The sequence below is a fragment of the Caloenas nicobarica genome, chromosome 5 (assembly GCF_036013445.1).
Source record: "Caloenas nicobarica isolate bCalNic1 chromosome 5, bCalNic1.hap1, whole genome shotgun sequence".
Classification (NCBI taxonomy): Eukaryota; Metazoa; Chordata; class Aves; order Columbiformes; family Columbidae; genus Caloenas; species Caloenas nicobarica.
Window position 1 is genome coordinate 4,160,123 of NC_088249.1, and position 19,829 is coordinate 4,179,951.

General features: G+C 46.8%; 1 protein-coding gene across 1 annotated transcript in view; it reads left to right on the top strand.

The window, feature by feature from the left end:
* TXNDC16 (thioredoxin domain containing 16) overlaps window positions 1–18,866 on the top strand; it is a 41,443-nt gene extending 22,577 nt beyond the window's left edge. Inside the window, exons 14-20 of the mRNA XM_065635638.1 lie at window positions 4,139–4,307; window positions 5,020–5,156; window positions 9,737–9,821; window positions 14,221–14,359; window positions 15,165–15,325; window positions 16,936–17,126; window positions 18,234–18,866. Coding sequence (XP_065491710.1) covers window positions 4,139–4,307; window positions 5,020–5,156; window positions 9,737–9,821; window positions 14,221–14,359; window positions 15,165–15,325; window positions 16,936–17,126; window positions 18,234–18,517 — 1,166 coding nt within the window. The 3' untranslated portion in view covers window positions 18,518–18,866. The remainder of the gene's footprint in view (window positions 1–4,138; window positions 4,308–5,019; window positions 5,157–9,736; window positions 9,822–14,220; window positions 14,360–15,164; window positions 15,326–16,935; window positions 17,127–18,233) is intronic.
* The last annotated feature ends 963 nt before the right edge of the window (window positions 18,867–19,829 follow it).

Below are 19,829 nucleotides of genomic sequence, written 5' to 3' on the forward strand. Positions count from 1 at the left end.
CCTTTCCGGGAAGAAATTGTTCCCAAGATCCAATCTGAACCTCCCCTGGTGCAACTTGAGGCCATTTCCTCTCATCCTAGGAGGGTCCTCAGTTATGATCAGGGAGAAGGAAGATACGCCAGAGCAAGGGACAGAAATCTGGATCAAGAAGAAGAGCTTGAGCTGTGCAGGACTGAAAATAAAACATGGTGATGTTTGTGGCGCTCCCTCAGATCCCCCAGCAGCGCTGGTATTCCTGTCTGCCCTTTGGGGTGGAGCTTTCTTCCTAAGGGCTGAGAAGCCCAGACAAGCTGTCTAAGCCATGAATCATCTGCTCTAGAAAGCACATTTTGGTTGTAGAACCAGGTCCCGCTTTTGTTGCCAGTTCTCTGTGCAAAATGGTCCTGAGAACAGGCCACATGAGATCAAATGCAAGGGAATGGAGGAGGCTGGAGGCTGGAATGACCCCGTGAATCACCCTGTAACAGATGTTCAGCAGATCATCACAAAATTAAGTTTATAGCCCCCCAAGTGTTTTTCCGTTGTTGAGAGGTCAAATCTATCAAGACATCAGGAGAAGCATCTCTGTCTTGCTGAACTGGCCTTTTTTGCAAAGAAGAGAGGAAACTAGTATCTAAGAAGAGCAATACACTGTGTTGCAAACCAGTTCTGCTTCCCTCTTGTGTTCTTCTGGAGTCTTCTAGACCAATGAGTTCCAAAGACAGGAGTCCGAAGTTGTAGTTCAAAGGCATGAAAATCACCTGCGTGATTTAGAAATGTATATTCACGGAACCTAAATCTGAAGTGAGGATTTAGGAGTCCACTGTGTGATGCTGTTCGGATATAATTTCCCATTCCACATTGGATTCCTCCCCTTGAAGTGCGGCACATCACACATAACTTCTCTTTCATCTTATAGCCTTTGGACCAGCTCTTCAGGTGAACTGTTTCTAATGCCAGTCCTGTCCTCTGAAGGATTAGACACTTAATGGATTCTTGAATTTTCTTGTTACCTGTAGCCTTGGTGATTTGTCTTGTCCTGGTTTTATAAGACCCCTAGGACAGAGGTTCTCGCTGTTGCCAGTTTTGGTAGCACCTAGAATCACAGAACAGAAGGCTCTTGTGTTCTTCTTTTGCCTTTTTTCCCATCCAGCAGCTCAACAGTGACCACAGAGCTGAACAGTCTATTGCTGAGTTACTCAACTCCTGACACTGCTGCTTGTTCAGTAATTGATAATATGGTGCAGATTAGGGTGGGAGAGTGATCGTCCTGGACAAAGTGTTCCTCAGGCCAACTGGGGCTCCTTTGGAAATCATGGTCACTTTTGGTATGTAAGCCCCCAGGGTAGTATCCAAATACTAAACCTCATATTTTAGGGACATTAGAGCAGCCTTGCAACTCAATTTTAACAAGACATCAAAGCCTTATTTCCATGGTGTTATTTTTCAGAGTTGGGCAAGACACAAGATTATGTGGTAATGGATGATGAGAACCAGCCATGCTGGATCCAAGGTGTGAAATAAATCCAGGCACAAGCTTTTAATCTGAGATGTTATTTCAGAGCCTGGAGAATGACACAAACCATTTCTGCTCTCGTTCGGGTGTTTTGACAACTCCTGACTGAGTGGAATTGCAGACCCTTAGCTCCGTGCTGCCGCTTGCTTTTTCTTGTACATGCATTTGACACAAGGCAGACCAGCAGCGAACTTCTCATGTGAAAGATCTGCAAAGCACAACCTCAAATGAAGGTTGCAGATAATGGTCCGGTAGGGATGCCAAGGACATAGGATAGGGGGTAGTAGCAGATGCTAAAGTCACCTCTGCCTTCACCCTTGTCTGTGGAGATCCCTGGCAGGCATGTTTCTAACCTGTGATTAAAACCCTTCCACAACTTCTCTGCCAAAAAGACTCAGCTGTGCTTTGTTCTCAGAAGCTTGTTTTAATACCTCGTTTTTCTTCAGGAGGCGCGTCTTCCAAACTTGATCTGCTTACACCTTTCCAAAAATATGTTTCCCAGGCTGACTTGCTGGGCTCTGCAGAGGTCTCACTGGGACAGAAGAGCGTCATTTTCCTCCCATATCTTGCAGACGCTGTTGAGAGTTCATCCCAGAATGAGCTTTGCCCTTTTCTGCAGCACTGATGGTATCTGTGCATCCTCCTTCTCATTACAGAATACTGCTGTTTTTATCCTTTGCCCTTCAAGTTGCTTTCCGTCCCTCTGGACTTGGGACTGTTTGCAGATTGCATGTGTGTGTTTTATTCCATCAGCCAGGCCTTTAATGAAAACAGTGATCAGAATCAAGCCCAGGACAGACAGAGAAGAAAGCATGGCTGTTTTGATCTGCCATACTCTTGAGAAATCCGCATCACCTGCCCTGACCCTGGGTTTTGAAGGACACTTTGCAATGGTTTGCTTCCATGTGTGTACTCGTCTCTAGGTTTTATCCCATCTCCCCCATGTAACCCTTGAATCCTGTTTAAACAAATTTAGGGGAGGCATGAAGGTGTCTGAGGTATGGCATTCCTGCAGTGGGCATGGACAACATATGGCCTGAGGACTGTACACAGCCTTATTGTCTTTGATCAAGCCTGCAAGTAGGTAGGAGGCGGGTTGGGCGAGGCTGGCAACCAAGGGCTGGTGGCTCGTGAAGCTGGTGATGGTTCTCCTGCCAGCACAGGCCCAGCCATGGACCGGCAGCAGATGTGCTGGTCTTTGCCCAGCCTGCAGATGAAAGAAAGCCTGATAAGGACAGGCTGGAGTTGCAGACACTGTGTCTTGGGCTCATGGAGAGCATGCAGAGAAGCAACCTTCATTTGGTTCACTGCCTAGGAATCCCTTGAGTTTATCACTTTGGTAAGACCCATAAAAAAACTTTTTAGTACTTGTCTCAGGAACCAAAGTTGGACTTATTGCTCTGTAATTCCCAGTGCTCTTCCTTTCCCTCTCCCTTACCTGTGAGACCTCAGGCTCTTTCTTAAGTTCCTAAAGGTACCCGCTAGTGGCTTGGAGATGAGCAGCTGGTATAAAATCATAGAATCATTTTGTTTGGAAGAGACCCTCAAGATCATTGAGTCCAACCATTAACCCAACCCTGGCACTAACCCATGTCCCTAAGAACCTCATCACCAACCCCTCCAGGGATGGTGACTCCACCTCTTCCCTGGGCAGCCTGTTCCAATGCCTGAAAACTCTTTCCATGAAGAAATTTCTCCTAATATCCAATCTAAACCTGCCCTGGCACAACCTGAGGCCATTTCCTCTTGTCCTGTTGCTTGTTACTTGGGAGAAGAGACCAACACCCTCCATGCTCCAACCTCCTCTCAGGTAGTTGTAGAGAGCACAGGTAGGACAGGGTGAATGCCATCAGACTGCCACCCTGTATTACACTGCTCTTGCTTACATCACCTTTAACAGCTCCACACTTTAGATGAAACAAACACTTTTCAGTACTGGTTGACTTAATAAATGAAAAAGCCTTGAGTGCATTAGCCTCCTCCATGCCAAGCTGTATCTTCCCTCTTTCCTGTAAGTGAGGGCCTGCATCGTTTCTTTGTCTTGGCCTTATTTCTAAAGAATTTCCAGTACCTTTTCTTATGCTTTTTATGCTCCTGGATGGTTGCCTCAAGGTTTCATGGTGTCCCTTTGAGTAGCCAGCCAGATGTGAATGTCTCTGTGAATTTCCTTCTGAGAAGTGCAATATGTGGCTTCCCTGAGTTTATTCTCTCCATGGTCTGGTTTTTTGATCAGTCCACACCTGCTGGGGTATTGAATATATTCGCAGGCTGGAAATAGTTACTGTTATGCTCAAAAGTGTAAGACATATCCATGAATGATTTCAGGAGGGAGATAGCCTATACTCAAAGGAGTTGTGTGCTTAGGGGCTGGATTTTGATGTCCTGCCCACACAAAGCAGCGTTTGGCTCCAGGAATGGTCCAGTAACTTCTCCGTGGTGGCCCAACTGGTCTTGCTCCGAGTGCACCCACATGTTAGGATCCAGCCCTGTAGCCAAAGCAAGTAGGAGTTCTGGCAGCCTTAATACAAATATATGCGATAATATCCAAAAAAGCCCGCAAAAAGCTCTCTTTTTCAATCCTTTTTTTTCTTTTTTTTTTTCCTTTTTTTTTCATAATATTTGCATATTTGTTTTCCATTCTAGGAACTCAGGGGGTTCTACTCTCTCGGGTAAACTGCTGGGACTGGCCTGGCATTTGCATAAAGGAGAACGTCACTCAGTTTCCTACCATCAAGATTTACGAGAAGGGAGAGCGATCGGTGATGTACGATGGCATGTGGGGAACCGAAGAACTGACCAACTTCATCATGCTGTAAGTGTTAATGAGTCCCCATGCAGTAAGATTGGCACATCTGCTAGATGATGTCCTGGATACTTCACGGCCTGTGTAATGGAAATCCTTTTTGGAAAAATAATGTCAGATCTGATTGTAGACCTGGTTTGGAAGTTAGCTTCATAACTTTTTGTGCTTTTCAATGCCAGGGAACATCTATTCTTGGACAGTGCATCCATCTGTTGTCACCATCCCTCTCTCTTTGCTGGAATTCCTTCCCTGTTATTTTTAATGGGGATCTCAAGGATCTTCAGAGCAACCAGTTTGACTCAGGGCTGGTCTCATTTCCCCATAACCAGCTCCTGTGCCTTTCTGTGGACACAAGAGGGAAGTTTTTCACTGTGAGAACAACCAGCAATTGGGATAATCTCCCAAGGAAAGGGGTGGATTCCCCAACACTGGATACTTTTAAGATGCAGCTGCACAGGGTGTTGGGCCATCTTGTCTAGACTGTGCTTTGCCAAGAAAGATTGGACCAGATGATCTTTGAGGTCCCTTCCAACCTGGGATTCCATGATTCTGTGACTAGGCATTGCCCTTCCTTCCCAGGGGCAACTGATTTTTGTCTCTAATGAGACATAACGGTTGTCGTATTGGCTTGGAGCATCATTGGATTGAGGTTGCCCTTTTGTCTCTTCATCCCAAAAATAAAGGAGAAGCCAGCCCATGTTGTTTCTCTGCCTTTCCATAGGAGCCGAGTTTCCTGCCCTCTGAAGCTGGCCACGATTGAGGAAGCAGAAGGATATTTAAGAGGAGAGTTTCCACCTGAGCTGTCATCCTTTCACCACACTTCGGTTCTAGGAGTCTTTAGCACAGCCACCAGTGAAGGTTCGTGTGGTGTTTGTGGGTTCAACACTCAGCTTTGTTCCTGATGGGAGAGGGATGATTCCGGGTGCTTGGAAGTTCCTCCATGTTTCGTTTTCTCTAAGCATGTTTGCTCACATCACAGCCTGCCTGGCACCACCCTTTTTATTTTGGCAATTAGAAGACCACGGTTGATTCCATATAGGGGACCTGAGGTCTATATCCTGGCTCAGAGGACTTTCAGATGTTTACTGCACCCAGTGTGGCAGCATCTGACAACCCCGACAGTGATCGAGACATCATGCTCGGTGCGGTAAAAAACAACAGAGACCTGGGTGACCTGTCTCTGCAAAGAAATTTTTGCAGATGTCCAATCTGGACTTAAAATGCCACAGTTTGTTCCTGTTGTATCTCCTGCCTCTTACCATGAAGACTTTGGCTCTGTCTTCTTTTTAAGTCCCCTTCAATGTATCCGTAGGCTTCCATTAAGTCCCCTCTTCACCTCTGACTGAACAAGCCTCTTCTTGTAGTCCATGTACAACAAGTCCCAGCATATTCTTTCTGAAAGAAAGCCCTTTCTACTATTGGATTGATAGTTATCTTGTTGACGATTCCTCCAGCAAATGTGGTAGTCCCACTCCTTGCAACCAATGCACAGCCTGAAACCTTTAAAACAAACAAACAAACAAACAATCCCATGGCCTCTCAGTTGCCAGCTACCCCTGGGAATTACTGCAATTTTTTTAAAAAAGGAGAATTTTCTCATCTGTCTTGAGAATTTCAGCCTATTTTTCATTTTGAAGCTCCGTTGTGCCTGTAAACTTTGGTCAAGTACAAACCAAGCTACTTTCTCACACGATGAGGTCCAGAGGGAATCTACTGTGCTCAGGGGTAAAGAACAAAATAAAATGTCTGGAACCAACTAGAAAACACTTGGGTTGCGTTCACCAAGCCAGATGGAAGCTATTACACCTGCCTTCTTCTGGACGATCTAAGTCTGTTAAATCATAGAATCATAGAATCATTTTCGTTGGAAGAGACCCTCAAGATCATTGAGTCCAACCGTAAGCTAACTCCAGCACTAAACCATGTCCCTAAATATAGCAGAAAATGTTACTCATCTCAAAAAACCTTTAGTCCATTTCTCCATTTTTCATCTGCAGAGCTCCAAAATCTTCCCTCTATTCCACATCTTCCACTTTCTGAAGTTGTGGAGCCTGGATTAGCCCCATGGTAGGACCTTGGACAACATGGGGATGGTGAGAAAGGTTCATGGAAGGAACCTGCCTGGATCTGGCTGGATGTCTGAGCTCAGACTCTTTCCTCTATAGAACTTTTTCATTTTCTTCTTGGAGGTTTCCAGACAGCTCTGTGCAGAGCCAGCAAGATGGCCTCTTCCCTCAGGGCACACTCCGTCTGCGATCTGGCACAACATCCGCAGTCTGGGGTAACTCAGCCGCAGATGCCAAGGGAGATGAAATACGTGATGCTTTCACCGCCTATAACCTGAGGGATGCTTGAGCGTCATGCAGGATGACCTGAGGGAGCAGAAAACTGGAGCCAGCTGTTCTGGCATCAAACCCAGGCCAGAGTCAGGGAAACCACATTGCTGCTCTTATCAGCCTGAAGACTTATCTGGAATTTCCAGTTATTTTTTCACGGCAAGAATTCCTGCTCTAACCTGAACCAGCAATGCGCCATGTCATTGCCATTTCAAGTTAACTGAAACAGAGCAATGAGATGGCCAGTTAAACAAAGCTTGGGATTTTTTCCGACGCTTAGCGTCAGAACTATGTTAAGAAGCCCTTCAGTGGGTATGAGCTAAATGAGGCTTGTCAGAAAAATCATAATTAAAATTTATTACAAAGAGATGAGTGGTGTTGCTAGGGTAATGAGTGAGCATTTCCCTGGAAACCTGGAGAACTTATAGGAGAGAAATTTGTTTGCTGTGAAGAAACTGCAAGCATATTTGGAAGTAAAACTGTCCTAACTGGTGCAGCAAATGTTTAAAAATACACCTGTGTTCTGCAAAGCTCTGGTACCATCACAGGACTTGCCAGCGTTGATGTCAACCAAGTGAAGAAGGCAGGCAAAGGTGCTCCAGGTGCTGCTGAAGAACATGGTTTCATGAGATGCGTTCTGCTAGAGGGATAATAGGTTGTGCTCAGATCCTGCCTCCGAAAACTCTGTGGGATCTGTAAACCCTTCCTCATCTGGCAGTTTCATTCCTCCATAGTCCCAAATCCTGCTGTTAAGCTGGGCTTGTGCAATTTATGGCAGCTGGGATTCCAGCTTGAGGTATGTGCTGCTGCGCATGATCAAGCCCTGCGGGGAATTAAAACCATGCTTTTGGGGGTGAGGGGTAATTTTCTAGGAAATATTTGAATAGCTTCTTTGGAAGTGCTGTATGTCTGTAGGGGAGCTGTGTGAATTTGGGGAGTTTCTCGCAGAGACGGTTGCTGTGAGCTGTTGAGAAATGAAGGCTGGTACGTGGCTCTGGGTCTGGCACAGTCCCCAAAATACAGCAAATTTTGTTAGTCTCATAAGGAGGGAAGATCTCATCAGGAACGATCCTGATGAAAAGACTAAGCCTGGATTCTGCGAAAGGTTGTCCTGATTTAGGAGATAATTCCTGCAGCTGGGGACGCTGCAGGGCAGCGTTTCAACACGGGCTTACGTCTCAAGGGGGTGTTTAAAGTTAAATGCCCGTAGAAATGCTCTCCTGAGGAATTTTGGATGAGAGCCTGCTCTTTCCACGTCAGGCTTTGTCCTTTCGTGCCTTACAGCGCTCTGTCCCATGGCCTCTTCTCCAGTCGCTGGAGAATAGTTTTGTTGGTAAAGTTCTCAGTGATCCTTGTCAGCTTTTCTTTCAATGCTGATAAAATCAGGTAATCAAAGACCAAAAAGCTGGAAGCTAATGTCAAACCCATCCAACAGTGGTTGCTCTATATCACAAGATGAACCAGCCAAGCTGTGTCATCAGCCGTGTTGTACGTATGTCATTTCCTACAACATCTGAACCCTCAGCGAGCCACTTCTTTAAGGATCTAAGCTTCCATTCGGAATGGAAAATAGTGTAAAGGAGCATTTCTGGTCCCTGTGGTTCCAGGGAAACACAATGGAAAGTACGGCTTAGAGTGTAGCTGGAGAGCAGGAGGCAAAGAACCAGAAAGTGACCAGTCGTGAGCCAGTCTATGGAGGTCTGAGTCACCTGTCCCAAGAGCTTGGGCTGGCCAGTTGTGATGTGATGGTGAACGTTGTGAGGAACACTAAATAGTATCTGAATGAGATCTTCTTTAGGTTATAAATCAGCATATATCATGGCTGTATCTGAGCTGTAATCTTAATGCTTGGGAAAACCTGACTTCTCCAAAGAGTGTGATTTCTCATTCTCTGTAAGTCGGAAGAGCCTTTTTTATTGGTCAATACAAAGGAGGAAGGGAGGTGGTGTTGAAATCTGCCCTTGAAATCATGCTACCTTTAGCAACAGCAGTTTTGATCTCTAATCTACAACTCTGTTTTCCAAGCCCACACATTATGGTTTTCATGTTCACACAAAGCTTTGCCTCTCCCATGGATCCAGTTGCTTAAAACTAAGGCTGTTTTTTATAAGGGCATAAACCAGCTCTGGAGTCAGCTTCATTCTGGGGCTCTGCTCTCAGTCTCTCAGCACGGATAGATTGTGATGGATCAAGTGAACCCCAAACCTGGTCCTTTCCTCCCCATCCTCTTACCAGACCTCACCATCTCCATAAGTTGGGTGGTGAGAGCCTGGCCCAGGTTGGCCAGAGAGGTGGTGGATGAACCATCCCTGGAGACATCCCAGGCCAGGCTGGACGGGGCTCTGAGCAACCTGAGCTGGTGCAGATGTCCCTGCTCATGGCAGGGGTCGGACTGGATGAGCTTGGAAGGTCCCTTCCAACCCAAACCATTCTATGATTCTATGACTGTCGCAGCTGCTGCACGTGGGTTTATGCTGAGACACAACGGCAGAGGTGCTGCCATCTCTTTACAGCTGCACAAAGCTGTGCAACGTGCTGTGTCTGCAAGGCGTTTAGCTTTTGGATGCTCCCTGTCCTAGCTGGATGCCTGTAACAGATCCTGCCTGCTCTGGGGAACTGGATAAAACCAACAGACACTTGGAGGAGAGGTTGGTTTATCTGCTGGGCTCTTAGTGCTACTCCAGTTAAGTCATCATCAGTCATTTCCAAAAGGTCACTGGGATTTATACGACTTCTATTTAGAGTTATAATTGGTCTCCTGTTTCTAAGAACACTTATGGACTTTAAGTACTTGAAGACATTTCATTTTCCATCAGTGCCTCTGTCGTGCAGATCCTGGAAACTCAGTGCTGGTGGCTAAAGTGCGAATACTGTTCTCATAATAGGAGCTTTCCTTCCGATCCTTTCGGCTGCTGCCAACTCCTCCTCCCATAGCCCGGGGCCATGAAACGCTTCCACTTCTCATGAGCCTCTAATCGTAGTTTTGTTCCCCACTGACAGTTTGCTGTGGGTGTTGTGCGTACAGACAGTGATTTGGTTTCCAGGTGGAAGCTGACACTTCTCTTTCTATCGTTTATTTTTGTGTCTGTGTCATTTTTACAGCCAAGGAAGCTTTTGAAGAGGCAGGAAACATCTTAAGTGGCCATGTAACGATGGGGATGTATTTTGAAGATGATTCCTTGGCTTTGTAAGTTGTTCCTCTTTTTTTTGCTGAGAATTCAAACTGATTGGCATTTAGTGAACGTGTCACATGCTGAGTGTTTAACAGCAGCCCCAAACAGCTACAAGTGATTTGGTCCTGTAGAGAGGCTGGTCAAGACTCAGCCAAAGGGAGATATAGCCCTGGCTCTGCCACTGATTTCTTAACCTGTCCATGGGCAACTCATTTAACCCTGTGAAATTAACGGTCATCTCCCTTCCTGCTGTTTGAGTTCACTCTGGGTGTTTTCAGTCCTCCAGCTGTGCCAGCCCCCCGTGCATCTGTTGGGTTCCTCATACAAACAGGACTAAACTCATATGGGGAGACAATCAGGCTGGAAAAATGATGCCCTCTAGCTAGGATCAGTGTGTGAGGAAGCAAAAACAGTTCTTCTCTTTCCATCAGGGAAAAGTGACGAATTCTTACTGGTCTCCCTCTTTCTGCAGTCCCTTCACCTTCTTACCTTGAGTCACCATCCCTGGAGGGGATGCTAAAAAGACACGTAGATGAGGTTCTTAGGGACACGTTTTAGTGATAGACTTGGCAGTGTTGGGTTAATGGTTGGACTTGATGATCTTAAAGATCTTTTCCAACCCAAATGATTCTATGGAGCTGCCTTGGTGTGGAGCAGATGACCTTTCTGCAGCCCTGGGAAAGGCGTTGAGCTCCTTTGGTCTCATCCAGCTTCCTGGTGGACACAAACATCTGGCTGCAAGATGTTTGCAACTGCTAAGGTTGTGGAAGAACCTACTTCAATCTTTTCACCAGCTAATCTTACCATGGATCTTTTTTTCTTGAAAGACATACCCGCCCGTTTCTTTCCCCTTGGCAAAACCAAGACATTACCACCATTTCCAGACAGAGCTTTGGGGTGGATGCACCCTCTTTCTGGGGGAAGAATATCACAGCCTTCCTCCTGCAAATATGATAAAGGCAAAGTCAAGGCTTTCTTGATCAGTTCCTGATTAAATAAGAGCATCAATTGCAGCCCTAACTTTAAGCCAAATTGGAGCTAATGGGATTTGAGCCGTCCATGCACTTAACCGTGTCATTAAGACTCACTCTGGCAAGGGGCAAAGTGCTTTGGATTAAACTGTGAGAGATGCTTCAGTGCCTGTAAATGCAGCTAGATCCAGGGAGAATCTTCAGCTTGTCCTGGCATCTCATTTCCATCAGGATTTAATTATCAAGGCAGAGTTAAAAATCTCAGCAGATCCTTGGCCTGTTTTCCAGGTGTGGATTTAATGCATCAGTGAGTTATTTTCATTAGTTTCTTACAGATGCGATGCGCCTCTGGTGTGTGTGATGAGATGTGGGTGTTTTTGTGGTATGCACGGAGAATAAAAATGCAAATATCTTGGTCGTACATCTTTATTAACCAATCTGTGCTCAAAGAACCAGCCGTGGTTGGGTCTTTAATGCAAGGCAGTGCCAGACTTGTTCAGTGGGAAACCAGTGGGTGATGACAGGTACAGGAGTCACAACCAGCAACATCAGAGTGAAAAACCTGATTTCCCCAGCTGATAGAAGAAAAAAAAAAAAAAGCTAAGGAAGGCAGGGTGATCTTACAAAAGATACCAATAGAAAAAAATCTCTGTTCTCTCAGCAGTGACACATGCGAGAATACACCTTCATCCTCCTGCTCCAGCCCCGGTCTGCAGCATGTTGGAATAGTTAATACAGTTTATATAGATATTCATTCTAACAAGTTTAGATTTTGGCTGTGATTTGTGGTTGAAGCTACTGTAGATGGTCATCTTTTCAACTGTAATAGAAAGTAAACACTTACAGGAATTCCTTATGCAAGAGCCAGGCTCACTTCCCTTAAGAAAATAAAAGCTATTCTTCTGCTAAATGTTCGAGGAGGAAATGTTCGTAGCTCCCGGGTCATGGAAAGCTGAGTCCCCCCTTCCCAGAGCAAAAGGTATACAAAATACACAAAGAATGTTGGTAGCAAAACTATTTGCTCAGCAAGCACCTGCTCGGTTGGTAGCTAATGAAAAAAACAAAGTGTTAAGGAAGAAATGCTTTGAAGGAAGTCTTTATTTATTTCTCAGATAATTAGGTATTATAGATTCCTGCCAAGTATTTGTTTGCAGATGTTTTTGATTTAAATGCAAGTCTCATATTACCCATCGAATGCCCCTGCTATATAAATAGAAAGCTGTCGTAAGCAACAATACAACCAGTCAGATGAGAAGTGATTTCAGGGTAGACTCTAGCTATTAGTTGGGGAATTTGTTGATTTTTCTGTCAGTATATAAGAGACTTCCTTATCAAAAGCTGCCAATCAAGTTAATGTATTTAGACATATGAAGCAAGAGTCCTTCCCTGCTCTGAGAAGTCACCAAGCCAGAATCTCTTTATGACCTGTGGAAGCTAGAGAAGCTCAAAATCCAAGAATTTAAAAATTTTCTAGGGTTTTACTGTTCTTAATTAATGGGAAATACAGATTAATTTGAAAAACAACAGAGAAGAAAGGAGGTCGGAGCATGGAGGGTCTTGGTCTCTTCTCCCAAGGAACAAGCGACGGGATGAGAGGACACGGCCCCAAGTTGCGCCAGGGGAGATTTAGATTGGATATTAGGAACAATTTCTTCCCAGAAAGGGCTGTTGGGCATTGGAACAGGCTGCCCAGGGCAGTGCTGGAGTCACCATCCCTGGAGGGGTTGAACAGAGATGAGGTTCTCAGGGACATGGGGTAGTGCCAGGAGTGGGTTAATGGTTGGATTCGATGATCTTGAGGTCTTTTCCAACCAAAATGATTCCATGATTCTATGATCTATTTGATCAAAGGACTCCCAGCCATGACCAGGAGTGTGAGACTCAACTTCTTTGAGCAGCAGAGCTTCGGAGTCCAGACAGAAAGGGGAAAGCTTAGCTCAGGGCGAAAGATAAGTTTAAAAAGCTGAAAGGTCTCAGATAAATCCAAGAACCATTTAGCAACAGATTCACAACATCTGAGACCTTCAGGAAAGTCCACGGTCATTCATTACCACTGCTCTTTATCAAGACGGCAGTGCAGATCTTGGGGTGCTCCTCAGAAATGTGCGGCAGGTGCATTATTTCCAGACAGAGAAGTGTTGTCATGGGGAACGTGAAAAGCCCATGTAGGAGCTGAACACCATGGAAATGTGTTATCTGCAGTTCCCTCCACTTGCTTTGTCACTGATGACCTAAACCACCAAACGCTGACATTTTTACAGCAAATTTGAACAAACCTCCATCCCATTCAGAACTGCTAAAATAAGTGTCCAAACTGAACTTGCCTGAGAAAACTGTGGAGGGAAGTGCAATAGGTTGTAACGTGACTTTTCTATGAGCTGTCTTTCTTTAAAAATAAGTAGCTTGTTGTGCAGTAAGCTGAGTCATAGAATCATAGAATCATTTCAGTTGGAAGAGACCCTCGGGATCATCGAGTCCAACCATAACCTAACTCTAGCACTAAACCATGTCCCTAAGAACCTCGTCTAAATGCCTTTTGAAGCCCTCCAGGGATGGTGACTCCACCACTGCCCTGGGCAGCCTGTTCCGATGCCCGACAGCCCTTTCTGGGAAGAATTTTTTCCTCATATCCAATCTGAACCTCCCCTGGTGCAACTTGAGGCCATTTCCTCTTGTCCTATCACTTGTTAGTTGGGAGAAGAGACCAACACACTCCATGCTCCAACCTCCTTTCAGGTAGTTGTAGACAGTGATAAGGTCTATGTTGCATCTTTCTCATATGAGAAAAAAAAATAAAAGATGGACCAGATTACTTTTGAAAAGGAAATCAAAAGCTTTCCACCTCCCCACATCCACAACCCAAAATGTCCTTACACCTGCTCACTTCCTCAGCAATTCTGGTGTCACAGCCTTTGAAAAATTACCAGCAGCCTTTGAAAAATAAAACTACAGACACCCCCAAAAAAACATGTTGATGCAGCCGACTTCCTCCGTCGCGCCCTTCCTCTGCCTCTGACATTTGGAACCTTCAGGACTGAAGTTCCTCAAACTTCCAGAAGATTACTGTCTCATCTTGGTATATAGCTCCTGCCCTTTCATTGCTCAGACTTCTCCTATTTTTGCTCTTTCCACCTTCTCAGCTTTTCTTTAAATACCCTTGATCCTCTTAACCAGAAGAACATTGGGGAACAAAGGGCGAGCTGGTTTCTCCACCAAGAGTACGTGTGCAGGCTCTGTCTGTTGGGCTTTAGCAAAACGGTCTGTGTCCACCAAGCCAGAAATCAGATCTCCTGGAGCTTATTTTGTGTACGTTGCTGTCCCTCGGATGGAGTCTGAGACACCGCATCCCCACTTTTCACCATGGGGATGCCAGCTCTGCGTGCAGCAGATTTGGTCCATGACAAATCCCTCATCCACTTCTTGCCACCACCCCTCTTTGCAGATCCCGTCAATACGCCGTGTCTCCCCCAGCCCTTCTTCTCGCCAGGAGCGGAGGTCGGAGTGTGGAAGGCATCGCTTTGTCCAAGCAGAGCGCGCAGGACATGGTGCAGATGATCAGATATGAATTGCTGGACATTTTTGTAAGTAAAAACAAACAAAAAGGCATCTCCTTTTCCGTTCCAGTCATTTGCTCTGATTATAGCGTAGAGCTGTGCAAAATAAATATGTTTACTCATTATTTCTGTCATGCTGAGTTACGTTTGTTTTTCAGTTTTATGGCTTGGACCAGACAGTCTGGACAGAAATCTGCTGTTTGCTGTGTGGTCTCCTGGGAGGAGACCCTGGGAGTCCAGGGCCTGGCTTGTGCCCGTGGTCACAGACCCGCTGCTGTGGTGGCTTGTCCTCTCGCAGGGGCTGCTCCCTGGCCCTTGCACGTGCCTTTCAGAGGCTGCTTATAGTCACAGAATCATTTTGGTTGGAAAAGACCTTTAAGATCATCGAGTCCAACCGTTAACCCACCCCTGGCACTACCCCATGTCCCTGAGAACCTCATCTCTGTCCAACCCCTCCAGGGATGGTGACTCCAGCACTGCCCTGGGCAGCCTGTTCCAATGCCGACAGCCCTTTCCAGGAAGAAATTGTTCCCAAGATCAAATCTAAACTTCCCATAGTGCAACTTGAAGCCATTTCCTCTCATCCTATCACTTGTTCCTTGGGAGAAGAGACCAACACCCTCCATGCTCCAGCCTCCTTTTAGGTAGTTGTAGACAGCAAGAAGGTCTCCCCTCAGCCTCCTGTTCTCCAGGACAAACAAGCTCCTTGCATTCAGCATGGACCCTACAGCCTTGCTTAGCCCCTGCACCCCTCATGTAAGGACAGAAAGTCTAATTTTGTCCTGTTGTCTCCTCCCTGTAACCCCCAACTTCTTGTTTTGATGTCTTGCAGCCAGAAATCACCGTGCAAAATCTACCCCGCTACTTGCAACTCAGAAAGCCCTTCCTCATCTTGTTCAGCGATGGTGACATCGGTCAAATGGAAAGCGAGGAAATGCTGAGGGTGGCAAAAAGAAGATCCCAGCAGGTGTTTGTGGCTTGCTGGTTAAACTTGTGAGTGTGCGAAAACCTATTTTTTTCTTTCTGTTAGCTCACTCTTAGCATTTCAGGGCAAGAAAAAACTGAGCCTCCAATTACTGAAAACACTGTCTAGCTGTTAATGTGATTATCTGGTCTGAAGTCATGAGTTGGGAGGTCAAATGATTTAGCGATGATTCAGATTGTGTTCTGGACAGCTGCAAAATTGCACGACGAAGCAAAATTAGTAAAAGTTTAATAGATTGCTGGAGTAATTTTCAGTAGACTAAAATGTTCTCAAAGATATTTCATGGTAGCTAGGCTCAGGCTCTGGTGTTATTTGTATTTTTGTTAGGTGTGGGAGAAAATAGTAAATTTGCTGTCCTGGAGTGTCTTATGGTGAATTTACCACCAGCAATTAGAGGGAAGGACAGCAGAGTGATTACTGATTGTTGACTGGGGGAAATAAAGTTTTCAGCAGAAGGGACAGACAGAAGAAGTCCCACAAGGCAAACTTAAAAAATATTCAAGAAATACAATGATTCCAGGAGCTAAGAAATAGAACACTGTAGGAGAGGGGATTTTTTTTTAATCCTCCCCTCCCTAGTTGCGTTTTCAATTTTTAGTCTCTGTTTGCTTTGCCCAAGCCCAGAGATACCTCAGTGTCTTAATCATAATGTGCTTTGAAGTCTGGGAAGTGCCTCGCAGCGTGGGCTGAAGTTGAGCTAACGGGGAATGCATGTTTTTTCAAAGAGAAGCCGATTCGTTTGCCAGTAAAGGCACAAGAAACGAGAGCCCCTGGAACTTCCCCACCTACACATCTGCCTTTCTTGAGAAAGAAAGAGCTGCCGTTTGTCGGAGCGAGAGGGCTTTGCCACAAAAAAGGGGCAGAATATGGTCACGGGCTTGGAAAAAGTAGCACAGTCCTCGAAAGAGGAGGTCATTCTCATGGCAAGAGCCAGCTCAGACCTTGCGCATCGCTCTTAGCAGAAAATAGTGCAGGAAGGACTCAGCATCTTCGTGTGCTTGCTGTCCCTTCACCTCAATGTACTTTTTTTGGGTCTCTGTGTCACTTGGGGGAGTTGCTCGGGCTGCGGGGAAGCTCTGAGCAGCTGCCCAGGGGCTGGACCACCTGAGCACAACCCTCTGCATCAGCTCCTGCCTTTCAGAGAACCACAGAGTCACAGAATCACAGAGTGGCTGGGGTTGAAAGCACCTCTGGAGATCACCCAGTCCAACCCACCTGCTCACGCAGGGTCACCAGAGCAGATCACACAGGCGGGTTTGAATGTCTCCAGAGAAGGAGACTCCACAGCCTCTCTGGGCAGCCTGGGCCAGGCTCTGGCACCTCCCAGCAAAGAAGTTTCTCCTCAGATTCAGATGGAACCTCCTGTGTTTCACTCTGTGCCCATTGCCCCTCATCCTGTCGTTGGGCACCACTGAACAGAGTCTGGTCCATCCTCTTAACACCCGCCCTGGAGATATTGATCAGCATTGATCAGATCCCTCTCAGCTTCTCCAGCTGAACAGCCCCAGCTCTCTCAGTGTCTCCTCATCACAAAGATGCTCCAGACCCGTCAGCATCTCTCAGTCCTCTTGTGCTGCCAAACCACCGGTGAGCAAGTTGAATCTCCTTTTCCCCATAGGAGGAAGACTCCGGTGGGACGCGGGATCCTGAAGGCGTATTTTGCCACTATTCCTTCCTTGCCTCTTCTCGTCTGGGTGAACCTTCATGCCGGGGGTCAGGTATTCAAGTTCCCATCAGAGCAGTCCCTCACCGAAATGAACATCTTGTCTTGGCTGGAGAAGCTCAAAGCAGGACTGGAGATTCCCAGCAGTAAGTGGAGACGCGTTTGTAATGTTCCTCAGCACAGGCTGTTAGCTCCACTCTGTTTATGAGAAGATGCTCCGTGCAATAAATTGTCTGCCCTGGAATTTAATGATGGAAAAAGTAGCTATGCTAATTTGAGCTGGAGCAGTACAAATAGTCCGGCCAGAAGAGAATACCCGCCCTCATGAGTTTGCTTTGGGGCTGTTTAATGTTCAGAGCCAAGTGTGAATAGTTCTGCATCGACATCTCTTCCCCGTGATAATCCCCAAACCTGGCTGTCCTCTCCGGCTGCTGCAAACAGACCTTCTGAAACACAGCCTGCTAATAAAAAATCCCCTGACTCCCAGTTGTAACAGCTTCTCTTTAGGTGCCTTCTAGCATTTTTTTTGGATAGGAGAGTATAAGGAAGCTGGTGCTTTGCTGTGGTTTTTGGGACGTAAAGGGTTGGCTTGTACTGTGAAGCTTTTCACTGCGTCACTCCTGCTTTGATCAGCCCATTGAAGCTTTGGAGGACGGCAGTGAGATGTGTCTTCCCCATCTGTTACACATAGATGTAGGGTGCCACAGGGAGACCTTCTTGCTCTCTACAACTACCTGAAAGGAAGTTGTAGCATGGAGGGTGTTGGTCTCTTTTCCCCAGTAACAAGCGACAGGACGAGAGGAAATGGCCTCAAGTTGTGCCAGGGAAGATTCAGATTGGATATTAGGAAAAATTTCTTCCGAGAAAGGGTTGTGAAGCACTGGAACAGGCTTCCCAGGACAGTGGTGGAGTCATCATCCCTGGAATCCCTTCCAGAATCATTTTGATTGGAAGAGACCCTTGAGATCATCAAATCCAACCATTACCCCAACCCCGGCACTACCCCATGTCCCTGAGAACCTCATCACATCTGTTCAACCCCTCCAGGGATGGTGACTCCACCACTGCCCTGGGCAGCCTGTTCCAATGCCCGGCAGCCCTTTCCGGGAAGAAATTGTTCCCAATATCCAATTTAAACCTCCCGTGGCGCAACTCGAAGCCATTTCCTCTTGTCCTATAATTTTCCTCATGTCTGGGGCAGGGGCGCTGCATAACTCTTAACTTATTAACACGCGACTGTGTTTGCTTCTCAGGTACCTTGCCTGAGGAAGACTGGAAACCACCTCTCCCTGCTTATGACTTCCTCCGGATGATGGAGACCACCATGCCTGAGCTCTCCCTCCGCACCTCCCACCACCCTGAGGAGACGCCGGAGCAGCACCCACCCGAAAGCCCAGGAGATGACACTGCTGTCCCCAAGGAGCCATCCCAGGAGAACAAAGCAGAGAAAGTTGTGTCCCCTGGGAGGGACCTGCGGGGGACAGCCCCAAGGCTGGCGGCGAGGGAGAAACAGGGCAAGAGACACAGTGAGCTCTGAGAGCCCAGGCAGTGAATGATGTGGAACGGTGCCCAGAAAACAGTGTCATTTTCCCACCCCTCCATGAGCCTTTGCAGCAAGGAGAGGAGCACTTTCAGCAGTAAATTAATGGTGAAGGGACAAACCAGCCCCTAAGTCCCAGTGAGTTCCCTGCCACAGCATGTCAGTTGTTCTAGGGACATGGTTTAGTGCTAGATTTAGATTATGGCTGGACTCAATGATCTCAAGGGTCTCTTCCAACCAAAATGATTCTATGATTCTGCGAGACCTTATTGTGGCTTTTCTGTACTTAAAAGGGGCCAGTAAGAAAGATGGGGACAGACTTTTTAGCAGGGCCTATTGCGATAGGACAAGGGGTGATGGTTTTAAACTAAAGGAGGGGAGATTCAGGCCAGACATGAGGAAGAAATTTTTGCAGTGAGGGTGGTGAGAGCCTGGCCCAGGTTGGCCAGAGAGGTGGTGGCTGAACCATCCCTGGAGACATCCCAGGCCAGGCTGGACGGGGCTCTGAGCAACCTGAGCTGGTGCAGATGTCCCTGCTCGTGGCAGGGGGGGCACTGGATGAGCTGTGAATGTCCCTTCCAACCCAAACCATTCTGTGATTCGGCAGTGGCTGTGGTTTCTGATGCCAGAAATGTGTTCGTACACCCCACACCTTGCTCCCTCCACTGTTGGGATTGCATTTCACACCAAGGGGCAGGAGCAGATCTGCAGGGAGGCTGCTGCAGGGGAGCTCAGCCCTTCCCGTGGCTGGGGGAGCGATGGGGGGAGCTCACTGCTCACTGGATGCTCGCTGGGTGTTCACTCGCATGAGAAACTATGCTGGAAAAGTCGAATCAGCACAGCCCTGTTGTATATAGTTTCTGTATGTCACATAAGCACTTCGGTTGCCCCCGAGCAGGAAGGAGTGAGTGATTCCAGGATAAAAAGCACATTTCTCTCTCTCCCCCGCATGCAGTAGCAGCTCTAGTGATTTGTGTTGCAAAGCTTTGCTCTCAAAAAGCATTTACATCTGTGCTGTGAGCATGTGGAGCTGGGAGGGCAAGCGTGGCACCCGCTCCAGGACTGCTTAAACTGGCACCTGCTTGTGTTTACACCTGCCTTGGGAAGTGAATTTGTGAGCGTCTTCATCCTCGGGGGGTAAAAAAGGAGCATCTGGTTTTATTCCGAAGGCTGGAGCTCAGGTCATCACAACAGCCGTGAATAGCCGGGGCAAAAATCTGCCAGCAAATCCCAAAGGCAGGCAGGTTGGAAGGTGGCTTTGCTCAGCACTGGCATTTTCTTGGGTACAAGCCCAGGGGGTTATTTGCAG